This window comes from Hemicordylus capensis, chromosome 1 (genome assembly GCF_027244095.1).
Source record: "Hemicordylus capensis ecotype Gifberg chromosome 1, rHemCap1.1.pri, whole genome shotgun sequence".
Taxonomy (NCBI): Eukaryota; Metazoa; Chordata; class Lepidosauria; order Squamata; family Cordylidae; genus Hemicordylus; species Hemicordylus capensis.
The window spans coordinates 79,206,170-79,230,687 of record NC_069657.1 but is presented as its reverse complement, the minus strand read 5'-3'; the positions used below and the strand labels follow the sequence as shown (position 1 = coordinate 79,230,687).

Sequence of the window (24,518 nt, the reverse complement as noted above, 5' to 3'; positions counted from 1 at the left end):
CCCATAGAACCCCTTCTGTTAATTTCAAAACAACGGAATTTCAGAGGGAACGGAAGAGTCAGGCAGCAACACCCAGAGGCTGCAATTGGTAAGGAACTATAAACGATTGATTCCTATTGCCAGTTCTTCTTATGTTCTGTAATCACTGTCAATAACGCATCCTGAGGATTGGACTTCTGGAGCACCGTGCCCTGGGCTGGTTCGCATGTAAAAAGACACGTTTCTCCGCGGCGCCGGTCTGGCTGGACCAGGAACAGAGAGGATGAATTTGTACTACAAACTGAAGTGTGCGATTGCAAGCCTCGCACACTTACTTCGGAGTAAATCTCTTCGAACTCCTCCGTAGTACGTACTTCAGAGTAAGCATGCATATGATCAGGCTTCACAAGCTGGATCTTCTCTTCCTTCCCACAGTAACTAAAAACGCTCCAGTTAGGATGCTCCAAATCACACTTAATGCGGGCAGGATTTCACAGCGCGGGACTAACGTCCTGTCTACAAGGCCCATATCAACGAAGTCAAAGGGAGCATATCCCCCCCCCCAGCAAAGGCCGTCCTAGTTTTAAAAAGAATGTAATCCAGGTGTAACTTTTTAAAACCGCAACTGGACTAGAAGGTAGACAATAAAAACATAAATAGCAAAGCCCAGCACTTCCGGAAGCTGTTAGATTATACGCATCTTCATTCCTTGTGCTCCCGGTTAGTCCCCGGAAGCGTTCGGCTAAAAACAAGCTCCGGAAACCTCTTGAACGGCGGAGACGTTCCTGCTGCTTTTTATGCAGCTGAAGCAGGTAGTATACACGTCCGCGTGCCTTTTATTGACAGAAGAAGGTAAGCTTGTTGGTTCTGAAGAAGAGAGTGTGATAAGGACAGATTATTGTGTGTTTAATTCTCTCGTTGCGTAGTATTTTCCTTTCCTAGCTATCGTAGTCATATTATTTAACGCTTGGTAGAGTTCCGTGATTCATTCTTCGACGCTAACTCTAAAACTTCTAATGTATAACTTCAAAATACCAAAGAGAGAGAGAGGGATCCACGCAAGGAAAGCTGCGGAATTTTGAGGGGCGGCGTCGGCGGCTGTTTTTCATCTACATCTGAAACTCTTACTGAAATAAGGAACATCTTATCTCCCGAAGTCTAGCAATCCTCCCTCATTCTATTGTCTTCCATACCAATTTGCTTACCTCCGTTGCCTTCAACTTTTAACTTGAGGGGTTATCGGAGGATGAAACGGTTTACTATAACTAATTCTGTTATGCTGCTAGATGTGTGTTGGCATGAAAATATTGCCAGGGTTATACATAATGGGATGCAAACCCATGATGCTGTAAAAATGTTTCTGACAAAGGGTTTCCTTCAGATTTTGGTCTATAGGTCTCCTTGAGTTTAAAACAAAAGTTGAAACCTGAGCTTTCTCAGGTAATGGTGGAGAACTGGAACAGCAAACTCACCAGGGCAGTAGACATGATCGCACCTAAGCATCCTCTCCGAAATGCTTTAGAACTGGCCCCTTGGTATACGGAAGAACTACGGGGGCTGAAGCGGTGAGGTAGATGACTGGAGCACAAGTGGAGGAAGTCTCGACTCTAATCTGACAGATTACAACATAGAGCACATTTGAAGATCTATGCTCAGGAGATACAGGTGGCAAAGAAGCGATTCTTTTCAGCCTGTATTGCGTCTGCAAGTTCATGTCCAGTGGAGTTGTTTGGGGTTGTAGGAGGTGAATGTTCTTCCTTCCTCGAATCAGAATTTGGAACGACTGTGATGTGTTTAATGATTTTGTGTGTGGATAAAATCTCTCATATTCGGGCTGACTTGGATTTAGACCCCACAAATACTGCAGTGTCTGAATCGGAGGTGTCCAGCGACTCCTCTTATGTGGTTAGGCTGAATCAGTTTCAGTTTGTGATTTGTGAAGATGTGAACAAGCTGCTTGGAGCGATGTGGCCTACCATCTGTTCTCTTGACCCTTGCCCGACATGGCTAATACTGTCTGGCAGGGAGGTTGTTGTAAAAGAACTAGTAGAGATCATAAATGCTTCTCTGAGGGAGGGCAGGATGCCTCCTTGCCTTAAGGAGGCAATTATTAGACCACTTCTGAAGAAACCTGCCTTCGATTCCTCAGAGTTGCGCAACTATAGGCCTGTCTCCAACCTTCTTTAGCTGGGCAAGGTAATTGAGAGGGTGGTGGCCTCCCAACTCCAGGCAGTCTTGGATGAAGCTGATTATCTAGACCCGTTTCAGTCCAGCTTTCGGGTGGGCTGTGGGGTTGAGACTGCCTTGGTCGGCCTGATGGATGATTTCCATTTGGGAATTGACAGAGGAAGTGTAACTGTGTTGGTCCTTTTGGACCTCTTGGTGGCTTTTGATACTGTCAACCATAGTATCCTTCTGGAGGGGGTTGCGGGTGGGAGGCACTGCTATTCAGTGGTTCCGCACTTACCTCTTGGGCAGATTCCAGATGGTGTCCCTTTGGGACTGTTCTTCAAAAACTGAACTTCGGTATGTTGTGTCTCGGGCTCCATACTGTTTCCGATGTTGTTTAACATCTGCATGAAACTGCTGGGAAAGATCATCGGGAGACTTGGTGCAGGGTGTTATCCGTATGCTGATGACACCCAAATCTTTTTCTCCATGTCAACATAAGGAGAAGGCATAACCTCCCTTAAAGCCTGCCTGGAGGCAGTGATGGGCTGGATGAGAGGTAACAGGCTGATATTGAATTCAGATAAGATGGAGGTAGTTATTGTGCGGGGTCAGAACTCAGGAGATGATTTTGATCTGCCAGTTCTGGATGGGGGGTCACACTTCCCCGGAAGGAACAGGTATGCAGTCTGGGGGTGCTTCTGGACACAAAACTCTCTCTGGTGTCCCAGATTGAGGCAGTGGCCAGAGGTGCCTTTTATCAGCTTCGGCTGATACGCCAGCTGCGTCTGTTTCTTGAGATAAATGATCTCAGAACAGTAGTACATCTGCTGGTCACCTCCAGATTTGACTACTGCAGTGCGCTTTATGTGTGGTTGCCTTTGTACATAATCCGGAAACTGCAGTTAGTCCATAATGCAGCAGCCAGGTTGGTCCCTGGGTCATCTCAGAAAGACTATATCACTCCTATCTTAAAAGATCTACACTGGCTGCCAATAAGTTTCCTGGCAAAGTACAAGGTTTTGGTTATAACCTATAAAGCCCTAAACCGCTTGGGCCCTGGGTGTTTAAGAGAATGTCTTCTTTGCTATGAACCACACCACCCTTTAAGATCATCTGGAGAGGTTTGTCTGCAGTTGCCACCGACTCGTCTGGTGGCTACTTGGGGATGGGCCTTCTCCATTGCTGTCTCGAGGCTTTGGAACACGCTTCCTGCTGAAATAAGAGCCTCCCCATCTCTTACAACTTTTTAAAAGGCAGTCAAGATGCATTTGTTCACCCAGGCTTTTAATTAGCTATTATTTTAATTGTTTTAATTGTGTATTAATAGTTTTAAGGTTTTGAATTTTAATTGTTGAAATATTTTAATCTTTTTATTGGTTGTTTTTTATTGTTTTGTTGTAAACCACCCAGAGAATTTGCATTCTGGGCGGTATAAAAATGTGTTAAATAAATACAGAAGTAGACTCCCGGGTGGAATAGCACCACTTGAATCCATGACTCGAGGTCTGTGGAGAAGCTCCAAAGAATCAAAGTGCCTGTACAAATATGGGGTTCTATAATTTGTTCACTAGCCCTATCCATTAACAGAATTTCAGCTTACTTCTGTGCATGTTTACTCACAAACAAGTCCTACTGATAAAATGAGGAAATGCCACCTTTATAGAGACAGAAAATATCTGGCTCCTGAGCAGAAACCTGGTAGCCTATGGCAGATATTTCCCTTGTGGTTCCACCTAGTGAGGCAGCACTAGTAAGGAGACTCTAAGCATCATTGTCACCCTCGGTGCTGCTGGGAGTATTGGTATCAACTGCCCATAGCAGCAATGGACTCTGAAAATCATCTGCCCCTTGGCGGCTACCAGGAGTCATGACAGCTGGATAATGACATCAGCCTGTGTTCTTTTGATGTCATTAATAGCACCTGGTATCTTGAAGGCAGGTAGCTTAAAGAAGTGGCCCACTTCTGAAAGTCTGAAAGACTTTCCAAAGCAAGAGCTTTCAGACCAACTGGATAACAGTATATTAAAAATGTATGTTCTCCAATGCTTAGATGTATTTTATTGTATTGTTAAATTTATACCACGCCTTTCATTAAGAAAATCCCAAGGCGGCTCACAATAAAATTTAAAAACAAGATTATAAAAAAGACACATTTAAAAAAAACCCATTTCACAGGATTCGTCATTACAGGGCAATATCCACTTTTAAATCTGATATTATTGTGAACTGCTTCGAAAATCAATATATAATAAATAAGTGTACAAAGGATTGTAGTGGAGTGCCACACAGCTGTCCACACTGCACTAGTTAGCAATATGGTACTCCAGCACTCATTTTGGGTCAAAATAAATGATTATTGCTTCCTCCTCTAGATTACCAATTTAGTTCTCCTTGCCCACTTAATTAATTAGCAAATCTATGAGTCATGATGCAGGTAACACTCATAAAACACTTGGGTATGTAGCTTTTGTATTTATTCAAATGCAAAATCACTACATATTGATATACTGTGTGTTGAAACTGAAAAGTAAATGCCTTGCTCTGCATGTAGATTTTTAAAATCTTCAATAAGGTTAAGTGTTATGAAAGTGAACCCTTGCAAGATGCTCGGGACTGATCTAGCTCCTTAGCATTTGCATACTTTATCTCACTGGACAACAGCATTGTTAACAAACATTAATGCTAAAAATAAAATACTTGGTAGCAATTGAAATGAAACTGACCAAATGGGAAGCCCATTTCTTTACTCAGTTATCATGAGTAAATTAAGATTCAAAAGGAAGGTATGAAGGAATGACTCCTTCCCTTTATGCTTTGTAAACTTTCTTTGTATTTGCTTTGTTCTATGTTCCCTCTGAGTTCTGTAAAGGTCTGCAGAGGTGAAAAGGTTGCAGCCTCTGTCTGACAGCTGTCTGAGGCAAAAAGTTGTTTGCTGCAGGGTTTTGGAGGGAATATATGTGATCTGGTTCATTGTTTCCAGACAGAAACAGAAGGTTCTGGCTGCTTGAGGTAGGAATCCCCCTTATTGGTTTGTGTATATGTTTTAGTGGGGGGAGAAGTGAATAAAAAGAGAGTTGGGGAAGAGAGAGAGAGGACACTGTTGTGTGAGCTGAGAGGCTGGAAGGTTGGAAGACTAGCTGAGTAGGGATGGGTTAAAGATGCTCTGGAATTGGCAGTGAGGGAGCTGGGCCAGCTTGTTTGTTCTGTAGTTTTAAATTGTACTCCTGCGTAACTACATTGTTTGTTCTTGTACTGTTTTTTTTTTTTAAAGATTGAATTCCACTAAACTTATTCTTGTGTTTCCCTATTTTACTATTGTCTCTGTTGTTTTGTTCCTACCTCATGCCTACTTGCTCTATTGAGTTACCACACTACTGAGTTCATGTTATTTTTAAGTGACAGAGGTTTCATTGACTGGCAGTGGAATCAGTTTTAAAAAAGAAGAAGCTAAAAATCCTAAACTGGTGGCAGTGGGTGTTTAGTCTGAGGGCCAGCTGAGGCCAAGCCCTTTCAGGAGGCATCTCATAATAGTCGTTTTCTGCCACCCAACAGATGGAGGGGAACTTCTGTCCCCTACCTCTACACCGAAGACACCTGCTGACATCCATGCATGGGGCTAGCCGTTGTTACAGTATTGGGGGTGAGCCAGAAGACAGAATCCCACTTTCACCTCCACACATTCAGTGAATGCATGGGAGAGGGGAATGTGTTCATCTTTCTTGTGTTATGGGCTGTTTTAAAATCTCGTTCTTATTTGAGAAACCTGTGTCTGGACTGTGCTCCAAACTGCAAGTGGACTTGTATAACTGAGTACCCATCCATACAAATACAAAAACCCTGGGAAAGGAAGAAAAAGTAACATTTCAGAGAGATGTCTTCTAGAATGATGCAGAGTGGTGAATGGTGAATTGTCACCACTGTAGGGACTAGGCCTCAGCTGCACCACTGTACATCACAGAAAATAGTTCTGGTTTATCTTGGTGCCACATAGCTGTCACAATGAGGGATTTATTATTGTTTTTATGTAGCTCTTATACATAATATATGAAGAGGAGAAATGCAAAAGCCCTACCAAGAAAGCATACAGTCTAAAAATATACAACACGAGTAAGGAAAAGGTATTGGGAAATATGGGGTTGCCCCCCGCAATAAATTGTAGAGCGCACATATGTGTTTGTTAATGAAGCCTGACCCTTTGTGTGTGTGCGTGTTCAAACTTTCACTAGTTTTTTTAAAAAATGGGACTATTCCTAGTCTAAGATAGCCATCTTTTTCATTCTTTGCTAGTATTAAGCCCTGCTAAGCACAATGTAACTTACTTCTGTGTAAACACTTGAAAGATCAGGCTACTTGGGATGTGCACAAAACCGGTTTGGTGCTCCTTTTCTGGAGCACCGAACTGGTTCGAAATGCCGGTGTTCAAGCCGGATCGGAGGCTGGGCGGGTACTTTAAGGGTCAGGGAGGCATTCACGTGTGTCAGCCATTTGCATGGCGACACTGAACAGGGCTGCAAGGATGAACATTGCAGCCCCCTGCCCACACTTTTTGGGAGAGCGTAGGGGGGAAAGCAGTGGGGCAGGGATGGGCAGGTAAGAGGCACCCTCCCTGCCCCTTAAAGTAACCCCCCCTCACCCTCCCGGGAGTGCACGGAACCGGTTTCATGCACATCCCTACAGGCTACTAGTGTACTGCATAATCAAAAAAGAAAAAGAAACCTATCACAGTTTGAATCAGATTAGTGGATATGGTTCACCTAATGCAAACCCATAAACTGCTCTTGCACCACAGTGTGTTCTGGCTGAGTAAGCCCTAAATCGTATTTTCACTTAACAACCAAGATTGTTTTACTCTTGCATGTATCTATTGCATATCTGACTGAAGTAGGCCTGAGGGGAAAAAATCCCTATATAGGATTTTATTTTTCCTTAATATTCTTTGCAGGTTACAAGACAACTCTGTAATGAAGTTTTTGAGCAGATGAAGTAGTAAGGGGGATGAGACATGCCCAGACAAACTGTCACTATTATTGTGGCTACCCTGTTGGGTGTTGCTGCAGGAGGTCTGGTTCTCTGGAAAGTCATCTGGGGTCGGAAAGAAAAAACTTGCATCACACTTAATCAAGGAGCTGCAAAGGAACAAGAACAGGAAGATCACCCAGAAGAGAAGTCTCCTTCATTCATCTCATCTCCCACAATCCCCTGGGTGGATAAGATACTTGGGGCAGAAGTAATGATCATTTCTGAGGCAGAGAAATGGAATGAAGTGGAACCTTTGCTACAAAAGGAGTTGGAATGTTGTCCAGTCCTTGGAATTGACTGTGAGTGGGTAAGTCTTAGATCACAAGAAGATCTGTTCCCCAACAATTTAAGGCCGAAACAAATGATGAATGAATTACTTTGCTGCTTCTAACACTTAGATGCGTGTTGGTCTGCATGCTATTATATATCCATGGCAAGCCATTTTCATGTAGGGGCTTTCCTTTCTTTGCCTTGTGTGGCTTGACATGATGATCACCCTAATTATGATTACTATTATTAGTTACACTTCTGTCCCATAACTTCCTCTAAGGAGCTCAGGGTAGCATACAAGATTCTCTTCTCTCCACTAGGTTCTCCTCACAACAATTATTTGAGGTAGGTTAGGCTGATGGAGAGGGTCATCCAGTGAGCTTTGTGTCTGGTGATTTGAACCTGAGTGCTCCTGGTCTGCCATTCTAACTCCTATACCATGCTGGCTCTCCATGACCACATGGGGAGTTTCCTCACCAACTAGAATATAACAAAACCCAGGACCTGGTGTGGGATGTCAGTGTCATCGACCCTTTAGGGAACAGTGACCATAGTACGATCAAATTCAGCATACATATTGGGAGAGAATCACCAAAGAAGTCTAACACAGACTCTTTGAATTTCAGTAGAGGAAACTTCTCCAAAATGAGGAGTATGATGAAAAGAAAGCTGAAAGGGAAAATCAGGAGAATCACTTTGCTCCAGAATGCATGGAGTTTACTCAAAACCACAATACTAGGAGCCAAGTTAGATTGTATACCCAAAAGGAGGAAAGGTACCACTAAGTCCAGGAGGATGCCAGCATGTATAACAGGTAATGTAAAGGAAGCCATAAAAGGGAGGAAGACTTTCTTCCAGAATTGGAAGGCCTACCCAAATGAGGAGAACAGAAAGGAACACAAACTCTGGCAAAAGAAATGCAAGGTGACAATAAGGGAGGCAAAAAGAGAGTTTGGGGAACATTTAGCTAAAAACATCAAGGGGAATAACAAAAACTTCTCTAAATACATCAGATGCAGGAAAACTGCCAGGGAGGTGGTTGGACCTTTGGATAATGAGGGAGTGAAAGGGATTATTAAGAAGGATATGGAGGTTGCCAAGAAGCTCAATTAGTTCTTTGCATCTGTCTTCATGGCAGAGGATACTGAGCATATACCTGTTCCTGAACCAAACTTTTCAGGGATGGAAGCTAAAGAACGGAGTCAGATAGAAGTGACAAGAGATGATGTTCTAAACTGTCTGGAAAAACTGAAAACTAGCAAATCACCAGGGCCGGATGGCATCCACCCAAGAGTCCTCAAAGAACTCAAATGTGAAATTGCCGACGTCCTTGCTAAAATATATAACTTATCCCTGCAATCAGGCTTTGTGCTGGAGGACTGGAAAGTAGCAAACGTTACACTGATTTTCAAAAAGGGATCCAGGGACAATCAGGGAAATTACAATATGGTTAGCTTAACATCAGTTCCAGGCAAATTGATGGAAAGCATCCTCAAGGATAACATTGTAAAGCACATAGAAGAACAGGCCCTGCTGGGAGAGAACCAGCATGGCTTCTGCAAAGGTGAATCTTGCCTCACAAACCTTTTGGAGTTCTTTGAGAGTGTCAACAAGTGTGTGGATCAAGGTGATCCAGGTGACATAGTATACCTGGACTTCCAAAAAGCTATTGACAGACTTCCTCATCAACGACTCCTGAGGAAACTTAGCAGTCATAGGATAAGGGGACAAGTACATATGTGGATTGCTAACTGGTTGAAGGACAGGAAACAGAGCGTAGGTATAAATGGAGAGTTTTCAGAATGGAGGGGAGTAAGAAGTGGGGTCCCCCAGAGATCTGTACTGGGACTGGTGCTTTTTAATTTATTCATAAATGATCTAGAAGCAGGGGTAAGCAGCGAGGTGGCCAAATTTGCAGATGATACCAAACGCTTTCGGGTAGTGAAATCCAAAATGTGAGAAGCTTCAAAAGATCTCTCCAAACTCGGGGAGTGGGCGACAAAGTGGCAAATGTGCTTCAGTGTTGGCAAGTGTAAAGTGATGCACATTGGGACGAAAAACCCCAACTTCAAGTATATGCTGATGGGATCTGAGCTGTCAGTGACTGATCAAGAGAGGGATCTTGGGATTGTGGTGGACAGCTGGTTGAAAGTGTCGACTCAATGTGCAGCAGCTGTGAAAAAGGCCAGTTCCATGCTAGGGATCATTAGGAAGGGGATTGAAAACAAAGCTGCTAATATTATAATGCCCTTATACAAAACGATGGTGCGGCCACACCTGGAGTGCTGTGTACAATTCTGGTCAGCACATCTAAAAAAGGTCATTGTAGAACTGGAAAAGATGCAGAAGAGGGCAACCAAGATGATCGGGGCCTAAAGCACCTTTCTTATGAGGCAAGGCTACAACACCTGGGGCTATTTAGTTTAGAAAAATGATGACTGTGGGGAGACATGATAGTGGTCTATGAAATCATGCATGGAGTGGAGAAAGTGGACAGAGAGAAATTATTTTCCCTTTCACATAACACTAGAACCAGGGGTCATCCCATGAAATTGCTTGCCGGTAAATTTAGGACCGGAAAATGGAAGTATTTTTTCACACAATGCATAATCAGCTTGTGGAATTCTCTACCACGAGATGTGGTGACAGCCAACAACCTCGATGGCTTTAAGAGGGGTTTGGATGACTTCATGGAGGAGAGGTCTATCAACGGCTGCTAGTCGGAGGGCTATAGGCCATCTCCAGCCTAAAAGGCAGGATGCCTCTGAGTACCAGTTGCAGGGGAGTAACAGCAGGAGAGCGGGCATGCCCTCAACTCCTGCTGTAGGCTTCTAGTGGCATCTGGTGGGCCACTGTGTGAAACAGGATGCTGGATTAGATGGGCCTTGGACCTGATCCAGCAGGGCTGTTCTTATGTAAAACCCAACTCCATTCATTCATTCATTCGATTTCTTTACCGCCCTCCCAAAAATGGCTTAGGGCAGTTTATACGGAGAAATAACAAATAAATAAGATAGAACCCTGTCCCCAAAGGGCTCACAATCTAAAAAGAAACATAAAGTAGACACCAGCAACAGTCACTGGAGGTACTGTGCTGGGGGTGGATAGGGCCAGTTACTCTCCCCCTGCTAAATAAAGAGAACCACCACATTAAAAGGTGCCTCTTTGCCAAGTTAGCAGGGGTTGATTAATCAATAAAACAAATGCAACCAGGTGGTCTGGTTGCAGTTACCACCTGCTCATTTGGTGGCAACCCAAAACTGGGTCTTCTCTAGGGTTGCTCCAGGGCTCTGGAACACACTCCCCAATGAAATTGGAACCTCCCCATCTCTGGTTGTTTTTAAACTACTTTTGAAAACTCACTTGCTTTATCAGATTTTTGATTTGTTAATTTTTTTAATGGTAATTTTAATTTGTTTTTACATGAGTTGTAGATGTTGTTTGGTTTAAATTGTAAAGCACCCTGAGATTTTATATAAGGTGGTATAAAAAAGATAGTTTTAATTTATTAAACTGCTTTTCAACATCAATTCCCAAAGCAAAGTGCAATATTAAATATAAGAACACATACAGTTAAACATAAAGTTTAAAGAGCTTAACACATAATAGTTTTTTAAAGCTCTCTTATAACAGTGCAACTTAGATGGCCCATAACTATTTTCTTCCATTTTGTTATGGCATATATTTTGATCAGAAATCGACTTTTCTTCTTCTTCTTCTTCTTTTAAAATTTCCAGGTCTCAGATGGGAAAAAGACCAAGCCTGTCTCTCTCTTGCAGATGGCTGTCTCCAGTGGTCTTTGCATTCTTCTTCGCTTGCCCAGGCTAACCAGTGGTGGACAGATTCTTCCAAAGACTTTGCTAGACATTCTGGCAGATGATAACATCCTAAAAGTTGGAGTAGGCTGTTGGGAAGATGCCTGCAAGTTACTCAGTGACTATGGTGTAGCAGTCAAAGGGACTGTAGACCTTCGATATCTGGCCATGAGACAGAGGTGTGTTTATCTTTCCTTGCAATAACATTATTTACTTTGGGAAGATATGTACAAAAGAAGTTGATTGCCAGAGAAGGATGCTAGTATCCCTTTTTATCTACTGTATTGTACATACTAAGCATCCACAATACTTATTTGATACAATACTAAATAGATATTGTTGTATCTACTTCAGTAAATTGTACAATTACAGTAAGTACAAGGAGGTGGCATTTGGTATTTATTGATTTTATAACTTTTGTTACAGATACAGTCCTACTTTTAATGAAGTGACTGCAAATGTGCAATTGCTTCAAGAAAACATTAGTAACTCTGAATACTGAGATTTCAAATCCCAAAATTAATGAATGAGCTGTCCTGGCCAAGGAGGTTATATATATATATAGATGACACTCTCAATTATGGTTGCAAAAACACATACTTAATATTATTAATAATATTTATATACCGCTTTTCAACAAAAGAAGTTCTCCTTTGGATGGATGAGAGTAACTCTTTTGTGTGTGTTGTTTTTTCCATTTACAAAACCTGAAGTAAGGCCCTTCCCCCAAATGGGCTCAGCCTCAAATCTCTAGCGGAGAGGATCCTGAACTATTCACTTGACAAGTCTCTTCACCTATGCTGCAGCAACTGGGAGGTAGAACAGCTGACTCAAGAACAGGTTTGTTGGTTTACACTGTAGTTTGTGGTAGGAATGTTTTGTAACTAAGACAGTTCATTGCAGTTTTCAGCTCACTCACTTGAACTGTTCAGTTTTTTTATGGCTTGTTTTTCTCATTGGGCAAAAGGAGAGCGAGGATTTGCCAAGCCATTGAATGCCTTAAAAGTATAAAGGGGTTACTAAAGCACTTGGTAGGGAGCATTAAAGCGTGCACGTGTGTATGTGTGTGTGTGTGTGTGTGTGTGTGTGTGTGTGTGTGTGTGTGTGCGCGTGTGTGCATGTGTAAATCTGTTTTGGGACTGCATTGTATAAGGATTTGAGTATGTATAAGCCAGAATGTAAAAAGCTGCCATCATGTAGGATCTAAAGGGGTCAAGAACTGCTGAGGCTTTTTGTGGGTAGGCCTGAAAGTTGGTTGTTCTCATATAGCTTTGTGGAGCTGGGTATTGGCAATTCCTTTTTGCAGTTTCCAAATAGAATACTTTCCCCCCTGTATCTTACTGATTGTAGGGATGTGCACGGAACCGGATGGGGGTAGTTCGAAGGTGGGGTGTGTGTGCTGCTTTAAGGGCAGGGGTGAGTGCACTTACCCCTCCCACCGCTTTTCCCCTGCTGGTGCTCTGGTTTTCTAAAGTCCCTCGGGGCAGCAGCATACTTCCCTGCTACCCCATTTACCGGAACTATCCAGAAGTAGCTGACGTGTGCGTGCCTGCTGCTTCCAGATATTTCCAGTGAACGGGGGCAATGGGGCAGCAGGGAGGTATGCTGCCGCCCCGAGGAACTTTTAAAAACTGGAGCGCCGGCAGGGGAAAAGCAGTGGGAGGGGGGAAAGTGGTGGGAGGGGTAAGTGCACTCACCCCTGCCCTTAAAGCAGCACCTCCCCACCTTCGAACTACCCTCCCCTGCTCATTCCCCCCCCCCTCGACCTCGGAGCCAGCTGCCATTTGATCCAGTTCAGAGGCCCATAAAGGGCCTCCAAACCAGTTCCGTTCACCTCCCTAATCTATTGTGATTCATTCTTTTCATGTTTGGAAGCATTCATATTAATGCCTCACAAATATTTATATAGTATCATCAATGTGCAAGGCATTTTACAAATTACAGGATGATAGATCCCTTCCCCAGAGGCTTACAACATAACATTCAACACAGGAGAACAGAAGATAGGATGGAGACAGGGACAAACAGGAGGAATATGTATTTCATTTCACATACTTGGGTTTGGTTACAGGAGGGCACAGGGACTATGGGATTGAGCCAAAGTCTTGATGGAAAAGGTGGGCTTGAGGAGAGTTTTGAAGTAAGTAAGAGAGGTGGCACCATAGAAGCTGCTCCAGGCCAAAGGTGCAGCAATGGAGGACTGTTTTTGCATAATACAATGCAGTGCTCTTGTTTTTCTCCTCAGATTGCTTATGCTGCCAGAGATGCCCAGGTGTCAGTAGCTCTGTTCCTCCACCTACTGAGATTACCCTTCCTCTCTCATATATCAGAAAGTGCATATGCTCTTCCTGGTTGGGAAAAGATCCTGAGGAAATGTCAGGGTTTGGTTGATGTACCCTTCAAAGGAAGAAACAGTAGCAGCCCTGGAGATGATGAAAACACAGGAGGTGGCCTGCAGCAAAAAACCAGTACTCTAAAGTTGCTAACTAATGGGCAGTCTTCAGTTAGCCAGCAAGCAAAGGATCCTCGGAAGCATAAGCGAAAGCCCCTGGGAGTAGGCTATTCTGCTAGGTAACTGTGTTTTTTGTATTGTGTTTTATTTAAAAGGTCAAAGGAAACCGATTTTCTTCTAATCTGGCTTCAATAGCTAGCCCTAGGTCTGCTATGAAGTTCCTCATTGGAGCTGCAAGTCTTACTGTTACAAGGAACAGTGAAATATTGACACAGTTCTTGAGAGACTGTTATCCTCCCATTGGCCAAAGTTCATTACTGAGTATAGCAGTAATACAGGAAGAAAGGGTATGTCATCTTGTGAGGCATTGGATTCAAGTGACTAGAGCAAGTACACTCATCCTCTTAAAAAGGCTTTTAAACATTTCTTCTGCAGCTGTATCTGGTGGGTTTTTATCTATAAAAAATAATTCACTGGGTCCTGTTTTTAGTTTTATTATTGTGCTGCTGTTGTGAGCTACCCTGAGCAGTATTGCACTGGAGGGGAGGGATACAAATATTTTAAATAAATAGATTAATTTGCTAGCCGTACACAATCAGGCATATCTTCATATTATTCTGAACCAGGCGTTACTTGAGTCACTCGGTTCTTTTGTTTTGAAAAATACTGTAAAGTGCTGTAAAAGAATTTGGTCTCTGCCAGAGTTACCTGCATTGTAACAAACATAAAAGGAAGCAAGGATAGGTGTAGGAGGGAAGAGGAAGATCAGCAAATACAGGTATATTACAGTGATATGACATAATCTGTAACTTTAAAGAATGGCCTTGTCGAATAGTTGCTGGTGGAGGCTTTTGCTGGAAAGGAGCTAAGTGAAGTTGATCCCAATCTGCCTTGTGGAGAGCTTTGTTCAGCTTTTCCCCTCTGATGTCTGCCAGTGGAAGAGGCTACAAATGGAAACAATGGGAAGGGAGGAGCCAAGTAGCACTTGATCCTAGTCAGACTGATGGAGGGAATTCTTAGCACTTAAGATTTATTTCCCTCCCAAAAAATCTATATGCTATGCACCTTAGAGCTTTTATTCTTCCTTTTTTATGGTCCTGATAGCCAGTCAGAATTTGTGTTTGCTATTTCCCTGCCCCAAATCAGTGGGAGGGGAAGCGACTTATCTCCAACTTGATTCTGAAGTTTAGTGGTGCTTGTAATGCCTCTAAAGTACAATGCAAGGTCATCCCCTCCACTGTTCAGGAGGAAAGTGGAGGCTCATCTGTATTACACTGAGCTTATGAAGGTCTAGACTCTAGACCATCTCTGAAACATAGCACAATTTGAGGGTCAGGTTCCCTCCCCACCCTTTTCAGAAAAAGCTGAGGTTTGGCTTTGAGACTCCTCAGGTTTACCAGACCTGGGAGGAACACTCACCGTGGTGAATGAATTTGTATATCCAAATCTAAAGGGCTTGAGAGAGTTTTCAGAATGGGCATAACTTAATACTCAAGGTTTGTGATGTTACACATAGTTACAAGTTGATATTATGCATATTCACTCAGGCATTCATATTTGTTTGTATGCATAGGGTTGCAGGCTTGGAAGTAAGCTCTGGGACTTGCTTGCAAATATATTTAGGCTTGAGGTGCCAATATTCTTATTTTGCGTGGATTTGTATGTAATAAGAAGTGTTAAGCAACACTGTGTTTATATATTTGGTAGGCTTGTTTCCCACTCTTCAACCAGAGTGGCTCATAACCTCAATATTATTTATTTATTTATTTATTCAAACATTTTTATACCTCCCAAAACTTACGTCTCTGGGTGGTTCACAACAGAATAAAAACAAAGTAAAACATTCGTTAAGACAAAAAAAAGGGGGGGGGGGCGGACACACACATTACAACAATTTAAAAATTTAAAAATAATATTTTAAAACAGCATTAAAACCATTAAAACAACATTAATTAAAAGCCTGGGTGAAGAAATGTGTTTTTAAAGACTTTTAAAAAGCTGTCAGAGATGGGGAGGCTCTTATTTCACTGGGGAGCGCATTCCAAAGCCTTGGAGCAGCAGCGGAGAAGGCCCGTCCCTGAGTGGCCACCAGACGCGCCGGTGGCAGCTGCAGATGGACCTCTCCAGCAGATCTCAGTGGGCGGTGGGGTTCATGAAGAAGAAGGTGTTCCCTTAAAATGCAAGGCATATATTAAAAAAACATGCATTTAAAACCAAACCTGTCCAGCTGCAGTGTGTGTCTGATGCTTCCTCTGCCTGCCTCTCCTAAATTCCTTCCAACAAGGCAGCTTGTCCTAGGGAAGGGACAGTCCACCTGGAGAAGGAACAAAGTGTCTGATATCTTCACCTTCCTGCCCTCTCTCCTCAAGGATCCATCAAACCTACTGATTTGGGGGCAATGAAACTTAGTTTCCTATTGATAGTAGTTGTGGTCTGACTGTTTTCACAGGAGATCTCCCCTGTACGACAACTGCTTCTTACACGCACCAGATGGACAGCCTCTATGCACTTGTGATCGCAAGAAGGCCCAGTGGTACCTTGACAAGGGTATTGGAGGTTTGTCAGTCTGTTCTTTTTACTAGTTAACAAGTGTCTTCTGTGGGGGTAGGAGACTGGAAGGGAGACTGCCAAATCCTATTTAATCTAGATCGATTAGATATGACAACCTAGATGTGACCCTTGGATCATATTTACAAGCCAGTCTGCTGGGGGTGCAGATACTCTCCCCATCTATTCAATTCAAACTCTTATCACACTGCTTATTTAGGACTCGCCTCCATATGTCCTTTCCTGGCCACATGTCTGTGCCTCCCCCCCCCCTTCTGAGATGGCTCAATCTGCATAAGAGAAGTAAGGGGGAAAGAGCAGAAAAGCAGCTGACACTGGTTTATAAGGAAGACTTACTCCAAACATTCATCATTATGCATTAATTTTTTGCAACCCATTAAATTTTTTCCACATTAACTCTTCTTAAACATTAAAGGTCTTACTCTTTTTTTGCCATTGCAGAACTGATGAGCACAGACCCATTTATTGTGAAGTTGCGGTTTGAACCTTCTGGGCGCCCTGAATCTCAAGTGGATTATTATTTAACTGTCAAAGAGAACCTGTGTGTTGTGTGTGGCAAGAGGGAGTCTTATATTCGGTGAGTTCTCCAGTAAATGAATAAGGATATGATTGTTTGATATAGCAAAATACTGCAGGCTGAAGAGACAGAAATATATCTAGTAGGCTTGATACTGATTTGATAAGTAACAATGTTGGGATTCTATGAATGTATAATGTATGATGCATCAACACTTGGTAATTAGGTTCTAGTCCTGTAAGTATATGCATCATAGGGTGTTGCAGGGAATTCAATACTGATCTTTAGCTTGTTTTCCAAAAGGCATATGAGCACCGACTGTGTATGTATGCCCCTCTTTGAATTTAAAGTCTGATACAATCACATTAACAGGAAGTGTTCCTAGTGGACCCTGAAAATGGTAGTAATATTTGCCGATCCACCATCTTGTTTCAAATTTATTTATTTATTATTTAGTTAGATGTATATGTTGCCCTACTCCCATAGGACTCAGGGTGGCTTACAAGCAATAATATACACAAAAACACAATTTCATTAAAAATATATCTTACATAGCCTCATAAAACACAACCCCATACAATACTCATTCCACATGACATAATAACCATGGATTACAAGAACACTCTACGACCAGCTATCTCAGCGACCGAACACCCGGTGGAACATTTCAGTCTTACATGCCTTATGAAAGGCCAGCAGATCATGGAGAGCTCTCATATTATCCAGGAGACCGTTCCATAGAGTCTCTTTCGTAGAGAAATGGTGGCAACACTCCTTTGCAACCCATATGCTGACAGTTGGATACAAATGAAATTCACAGCATGTGGGAAGGGATCCTAGGTAAGAGCTGCCGTGTTAAAAGAAGTGAAAGTAGGCTCAATTAGTCCTACTTAGAACTAACATTTGTTAATGTCATTGGAGGTTAAGGTTTCAATGATTCATCAATGATTTCAAAGATTCATCAAAAAACACAGATAGTTATGATACCTAACACAAGAAGTATGAGGGCAAACCATACAGTTGTAATGGTGGTGTGAAGTGAATCACTGCAGATTGTCGTAGATCCCTGAGATCCACCCTCAGTAGAGAGATGCTCTGCTCCCACTTTAAGAGCACACTGCTCCTCAAAGATAGGCTGCCACCAGATGAAGACTGATCTAAAGTTACTCACCAGACTCAAACTTGGCTTCAACAACTCCTAGAATGGTCCAGCTTAAAATTACCTGACACATCACAGTTGAGGTCTGCAGTGCCCCACTCTAGACACACAGTATGTTTTAAACGCTTATTCTAAGGACAATCCGGTCATTCACACAACTGGTGGGGGGTGGGGTGGGAGAAGGCTGGCTAAACTCACTTTCTCCCCAGATGAGCATTCATGTGTTCCTGGGAGCATGGAGTGCACTCCCCGACGATCTGTACTGCAGAGCAGTGCTTCAGAGGCTGGGACGACTCATCCTGGCCTCGGGGAATCCCATAATGCACTGAGTGCAGTGCATTGGGGGATTCTTCCAGGAAACAGTGCCCGTCTCTGTGTGCAGCCAGGCTGGAAGCAGCCTGAGCTTGCACATATACAGCAAGCCTGGGATAAGGGAGAACTCGCTCACTTAACCTCGGCTAGTGGCCAGGCTAAAAAGCCAGGCTAGGTGGTGCTGCCCTGCTGGGATTGAGCCCTGTCCAAGCAGTTCTCACATGCAGCCTAACTTAGGCTGGGCTTCCCTAGCGTGGCTTAGGCTGCACATGAGAAGTACTCCTAGAATGTTTTTAAAATGGACTGAACTCACTCTTGAGTATATGAGTGTTTTGTGTGTGTGTGTTTAACAAGAGTTGTACACAATAAGGAATGGGGGAAAGGAAGTGAAGAAATACAGGAATTAAGAAAATATGAAATGTTAGCTAACTGATTAATACTGAATTTTACCTTAGTTCAGCAGTTAGGCAGGTCCTTAGTGAGGAGGCATTAATCCCCACGGCATATCCATTTGAGACACCAAACAGAAAATGAAAAGTGGTGACAACTTCTTAGGCTGACACTCAAATATTTATGGGAACTAACATAGGGGAAGGCTCCCCAGTTTTCCAGGGATGGACAGCTCTTGGGTCCAGTGAGAAGCCTGGCACATCTCTGTTGCAATCCAGGTCTCTAGCCAATCTGAATTTAGAGTTTTCCCTATGAACTTAAAGCTCCTCATCCTGGGTTTTTGACATACGTGTCTAAAGGTGAGTCTGGACTGGACTGGTCCTTTTTTGTGAAAAAGGGATTAAGATTGTGCTTGGATGGCTGAAGCCACTAGATGGCAGAAGGTGGGAAATTGACTTTTTCCGAGCACTCCCAAACACTCTGGGTGGCACTCTTGAGCTTAGTTTCAGATCTGGGATTGCTCACACAGATCAACAAACACATCACACGCCTAACAAGTTTGTCAGTACTGCATACATCTCAATATTGCTGTATTGTATTTTCTCATGCGAGGCACCGTGTGTGTTGGCACTTAATTGTTATGCATGATACTCAAATCATAATCCAATTCTTACCTCACAGTTGCTTAGCCCTGGCTGTTAAAATTCAATTCTGACAAGTCTCCATAGAGAGGGACTTGGACAATGACAGAGCAACCATCAAGAGTGCCTCTCCTGGCTAAACTTCAAATTGAAGAAGTTGGTAGACACACCGAAGACATTTGGGGCTTGGGTGATGTGTAGAACAACCAAGGTTGCTGTGTGGCAACCCATGTGGTATGAACAGCTTGCTGCAAGTTGGGAGTCACTAAGATTTGCTAATGTAGGGCCTTCTAGGTTGTCCATGTGACATAGGTGCCACCCAGCAATCTGGGCTGCTCTGTACATTGCTTCAAACTTAAAAGTTGAACTGAGGGCTTCCTGGCTCACATCTCCCTCTCTTACCTACTATGCTATACCACCTCATAAAACATGACAAGCTTATCTGGAACAAAGATGTAGTAAGAAACCAGGAAGTAAAGTTCTTGTTTGTTACAGAATGAGAGGATGCCATCTGGTCTGTGTGAGGAGAGGCCCCACTTCTCAGTGAGAATTGCATCTAGTGCTGTCGGGAGAAATAGCTTCCTGAAGGGGTGCTACTTCTCCTGGGCTCACCGTAGGTGCCTGCTGTCAGCAGCAAGAGCACTGAGGAGAAGCTTTAACACCATTTGTGCCCCGCTCCCCTGCCCTGGCACAACATCTCTCAGCTGTCCTCACAGCCTAGTTTTGTTTTATAAGATGTAACTTACTATAAGCCACTTTGGGTATCTTTTGAGATTAAAAAGTGGGTTTAACTGTCAGCAGTTTGCTGGTGATCATACTTATTGGTGTGCCAGTGAAAGATTCACCAGATAATGGCGATTTAAACTGCAGAAGTTAAAGGCACAAATGCCACTTTTCTCAACAGTTGACATCTCAAGCATGAAGTGATTTTTTGATGATGTTGGACCTTTCACTGGGTCCAACATCAGTCTGGGGGTGGAGGAATTCAACTGACTGTTCCTAACCCCTCCTGTTTCCTCAACAGAAAAAATATAGTGCCTCATGAGTACAGGAGACATTTCCCCATCCAGATGAAGGACCACAACTCTCATGATGTGCTCCTCCTCTGCACTTCTTGCCATGCAATTTCCAATTACTATGACAACCATCTAAAGCAACAGCTGGCTGAGGAATTTGGTGCCCCTATTGGCTGTGAGGAGGGTATTCGCTTGCTTGAAGATCCCATCCGCAGGCAAGTCCGTTCAGGTGCTAGGGCTCTTTTGAATGCGGACAGCCTACCCAATTCCAGAAAAGAGGAGCTTTTGCAGGTGATCAAGGACTACTTTGGCTCTGCGATGGTTTCCTCGGAGATGCTGCAGGAAGCAGCTGGGTTGGAAACCAGGTATGGTCATATTCTAGTGTTTCAATTTGCAGATTACAGGCAACTCTATGCCAAGATTAAAGTAGTGATGGAGAACTTCCTATCCATAGACTGGACCCCTACCCACACACCACCCTTCTCCAATTTCTGTCTGATTCTTTGCAACTCCTTTAGGGCTTCTGTTCATTTGAGCCTGGTTTTTGTCATGCCCCATTTTTGTCTTCATGGGAAACAGCTGGGGACATGGGTCAAACCTGTCTTGGAAGGGCTTCTCCAATAGAGGAGTTTGCTCTCAAGAGATGGTCTTGCTAGTGTATGGAGTTAGAGGATGAATTTGGGGAAAAAAATGTGTTCAAACCAAAACAGGATTGAAAGAGATCATCTGATTTCAAGAGGTATGAATCATACATGGAGTTGTCTGTCTTTTGTTGTTTTCCTCCTCTTTGTCCAGTATTGGAATACCAGCATTAGTCTCACCCTTGGGCTACTACTGGACTATACATTTAGTATGGTATTTACTTCACAATTCTCATGAACTTTATCATGACAAAGTAAATTCTCACCTTTCAAGGAATGCTCAGAGTTCAGTTAGAGAAGCTTTGGTCCCCATAGAACTTAACTTCTCATGGTTTCTGTTAGTTACACTAGTGTCTGTGTATAGTACAGAAATGACTTTACCACTGTGTTATGAGTAACTTTAAATGTCTGTGGATAGGAGACCCAAACTTAATAGTCTTGTTGGCATTCCATGAACTCCTGTGCTTGTCTGAATCCAAGTTTTGTTTATACCGTTTCAGGATTTTTAATGAGAACTATGTGCCACATGGCCTGAAAGTGGTACAGTGTTTTGCCAGAGGAGGCATGTGTTCCCTCATGCTGCTGGAAAGACGCTGGCGCCAGCATTTCTTGGATACTATGCAACCCAAACATCTCCCAAAGCAGTGGTCTGTAGATCACAATCATGAGAAGTTGATCCGAAAATATGGGGAAGATCTCCAGGTTGAACTTTCTTGAAGGTTGGCACTTCCAGAGGACTAATGAGGATGAATAGACTGAGTGGATTTTTGGGAAATGTCCACATGTGTCTATATGAATGAGCTCTTCTCTCCGCCCCCACTTCCCAAACATGGATACTGGGATAACAGGGTACCTGTGGAAACACATCTGTGACATCTTTGCTTTGTTTTCCCCTTCACAAGCTGCTTGTTAAATGGCATGAGGAAGAGGAATTGAGTTGTGTGATCTCTGAAAGGAACATGCCAAGGTATATCTTTAGGTGAACTGGCTATGATCCCTGGATATTCCATGTTCATTTTTCAGGAATGCACTGAGAAGAATAAAATTGGTCAAAGCACCAGCACAGTCCAGCTTGACTATCTCTGTCAAAGGGGATTCCTCCACAGCAAAGGATTGCTCATTAACTATGTATTCTGAAAGACAATTACTTAAACAATCGATTCCATATAGATTTTTGAAGACTCTCATTCAGCAGATATTTGAGTAGGTAAATCCTGTTGTCCCAAACTTATCAAATATTCTGCTCCCGGCATAACCAGGATGTTGCAAGACTTGAGCTTCTATTTCCCTTTGAGATTTCATGCAAATGAATTCAGAATTTCTGGATGTAATAATTGAGACCCCTAAATGCTGGACTTTGAGAAGCAAAACTAGCAGTGGAACCCCTTTTTAAAGAATTTCACAACCATATTGGAGTACTTTCCTATTTCTTGTTATCCTCGCTGCCATTAGTCTCCTCCTCCTCCCCCCCTTCTTCTTTTTCCTCCTCCTCGTTTGCACAAGGTGTTTAGACCTATGGCTATTAGGAAGCTGACTTGCTGACTTGCTTCACTGGAGGAGTTGGCCAGGGAGAAACAGCCCTGAGGCTGCTACATGTGCTCTCCCTTTTATGTTACACTCTCACGTGTTTCTTCTTACCTCACTCTTGACTGGTTTGTCACCCTCACCTTTGGGTCGTCATCAGGAGAGGAGAGCTGGTCTTGTGGTAGCAAGCATGACTTGTCCCCATAGCTAAGCAGGGTCTGCCCTGGTTGTATATGAATGGGAGACTTGATGTGTGAGCACTGCAAGATATTCCCCTTTGGGAAAGGAGCTGCTTTGGGAAGAGCAGAAGGTTTCAAGCTCCCTCCCTGGCTTCTCCAAGATAGGGCTGAGAGAGATTCCTGCCTGCAACCTTGGAGAAGCCACTGCCAGTCTGAAGACAATACTGAGCTAGATAGACCAATGGTCTGACTCAATAAATGGCAGTTTCCTATTTTCCTATGTTCCTATCTTCTTGCAAAAAATAAAAAAAATAAAAATAAAATCTTCCCTTTATTTTATTATTCAGTTTCTATACCACCTTTTATAAAGGTTTCTATGCCACCTTTTATACACAAGTTAAAATACAATAAAATTCCATAAAAAATCACATATAAAACCTTAAAATCAGTTAAACCATAAAAACTATAAAACACCAAAAAGCAACCATAAAAAAGCCAACAGAAGCAGGAGAGCTGAGAGGCCTGGCAAGCCCTAAGGGGTAAAAGCCTGAACAAATAAAAAGGTCTTTAGTTGTTTGTTTAAAAGCAGCCACAGATGTCAAAAGGCGGACATTCACTGGGAGAGCACTCCAGAGCCTGGGGGCAAAAACAGAGAAGGCCCCATCCCACATGCATGACAATTTAACCTCTCTCAATGTCTGCACACAGAGCAAAGGCCCCTCTGACCTTGTTGGGTGGGCAGAAGCTCCTGGGAGCAGGCGGTCCTTCAGTATCCAGGGCCCAAACGAGGGTCCTCCAGATATCCAGGGCCTTTTAGGTAATAACCAGAGCCTTGAATTGGATCTGGAAAGAACTTGGCAGCCAGTGCAGCTCTTTCAAAATAGGTGTAATATGCTCCGAGCATATTGTCTGTCCTTTATCTTTTTATCCCTACTTACAGAATTGCTATACTGACTGGCAGCTGTGTCCTGTGGTGGCTTTCCATTCTGCCCTGTGAGCTTGAATCTGTATATCTACCCCTGCTAACTGGGCAAAGAGGCACCTTTTAACGTGATGATTCTCTTTATTTAGCAGGGGGAGAGTAACTGGCCCTATCCACCCCCAGCACAGTGACTGTTGCTGGTGTCTATCTGATGTTTCTTTTTAGAATGTGAGCCCTTTGGGGACAGGGTTCCATCTTATTTGTTTGTTATTTTCTGTGTAAACCGCTCTGAGCCATTTTTGGAAGGGCAGTATAGAAATCAAATTATTATTATTATAATTATTATAAATCCTCCATAACCACCAGTTCTGTGATTCTACTGCTTATTGCTGTCACCTACCATTCTGTTTCCCTCTAAATTTGGCTTTTCCACTATCATTACTGCTCTCCTTTCCCTTGCTTCTCTCTTGTGTGACCTGCCTTTTGCTCAAGTTTGTTCTCCCTCCTTCTGCCCCTCTGGCAATCTTCTACCCACCCACTCTATCGTTTTAATGCCTTCCATGCATCTACTCCCTTGCTCCCATTACAATGGTTTTGTTGTCTGTAAAATCATAGCTTGTTTCCTATATGTAAATTTATTACATTAACAATCTGTTTTTAATTCCTTAAAAAATAAAACATATGTTTCAGTACTTGAAATATGTACATCTTGTTTCTCTTCCTTCCCTTGTAACACACTGTGAAGTATCCCTATATGTTTGTGTGTCTTTGAGAACACATGGTAGCAGGATAATGAACTTGGAAAGCATAATTGACATTTCCGTTGGACTCTGGTGTGGATACGCAACATTCTCTTCAGAATTTCCTGTTACTTAGGAGATTGTCATTAGTGTCAATTCGCATAACAACCGAAGTGAAAACATTAATTTAACTTGTAAATTA

At 42.9% G+C, this 24,518-nt stretch overlaps 1 protein-coding gene across 3 annotated transcripts; it reads left to right on the top strand.

Annotated features, from left to right (window-relative positions):
• Positions 1-735: 735 nt before the first annotated feature.
• EXD2 (exonuclease 3'-5' domain containing 2) lies at positions 736-24,275 on the top strand. Of its 3 annotated transcripts, none has more exons than XM_053287068.1 (9): positions 736-831; positions 7,094-7,477; positions 11,220-11,434; positions 11,969-12,095; positions 13,501-13,826; positions 16,157-16,263; positions 16,717-16,852; positions 20,319-20,675; positions 21,452-24,275. In XM_053287068.1, exons 2-9 carry the CDS (start codon positions 7,154-7,156, stop codon positions 21,666-21,668), a joined length of 1,809 nt encoding a protein of 602 aa, XP_053143043.1. In that variant the 5' UTR covers positions 736-831; positions 7,094-7,153; the 3' UTR covers positions 21,669-24,275. The 3 variants fall into 3 exon arrangements, with proteins under 3 accessions (XP_053143043.1, XP_053143042.1, XP_053143044.1); XM_053287067.1 differs by having other exon boundaries at positions 11,178-11,434; XM_053287069.1 differs by lacking the exon at positions 736-831 and having other exon boundaries at positions 7,262-7,469; positions 11,178-11,434.
• The last annotated feature ends 243 nt before the right edge of the window (positions 24,276-24,518 follow it).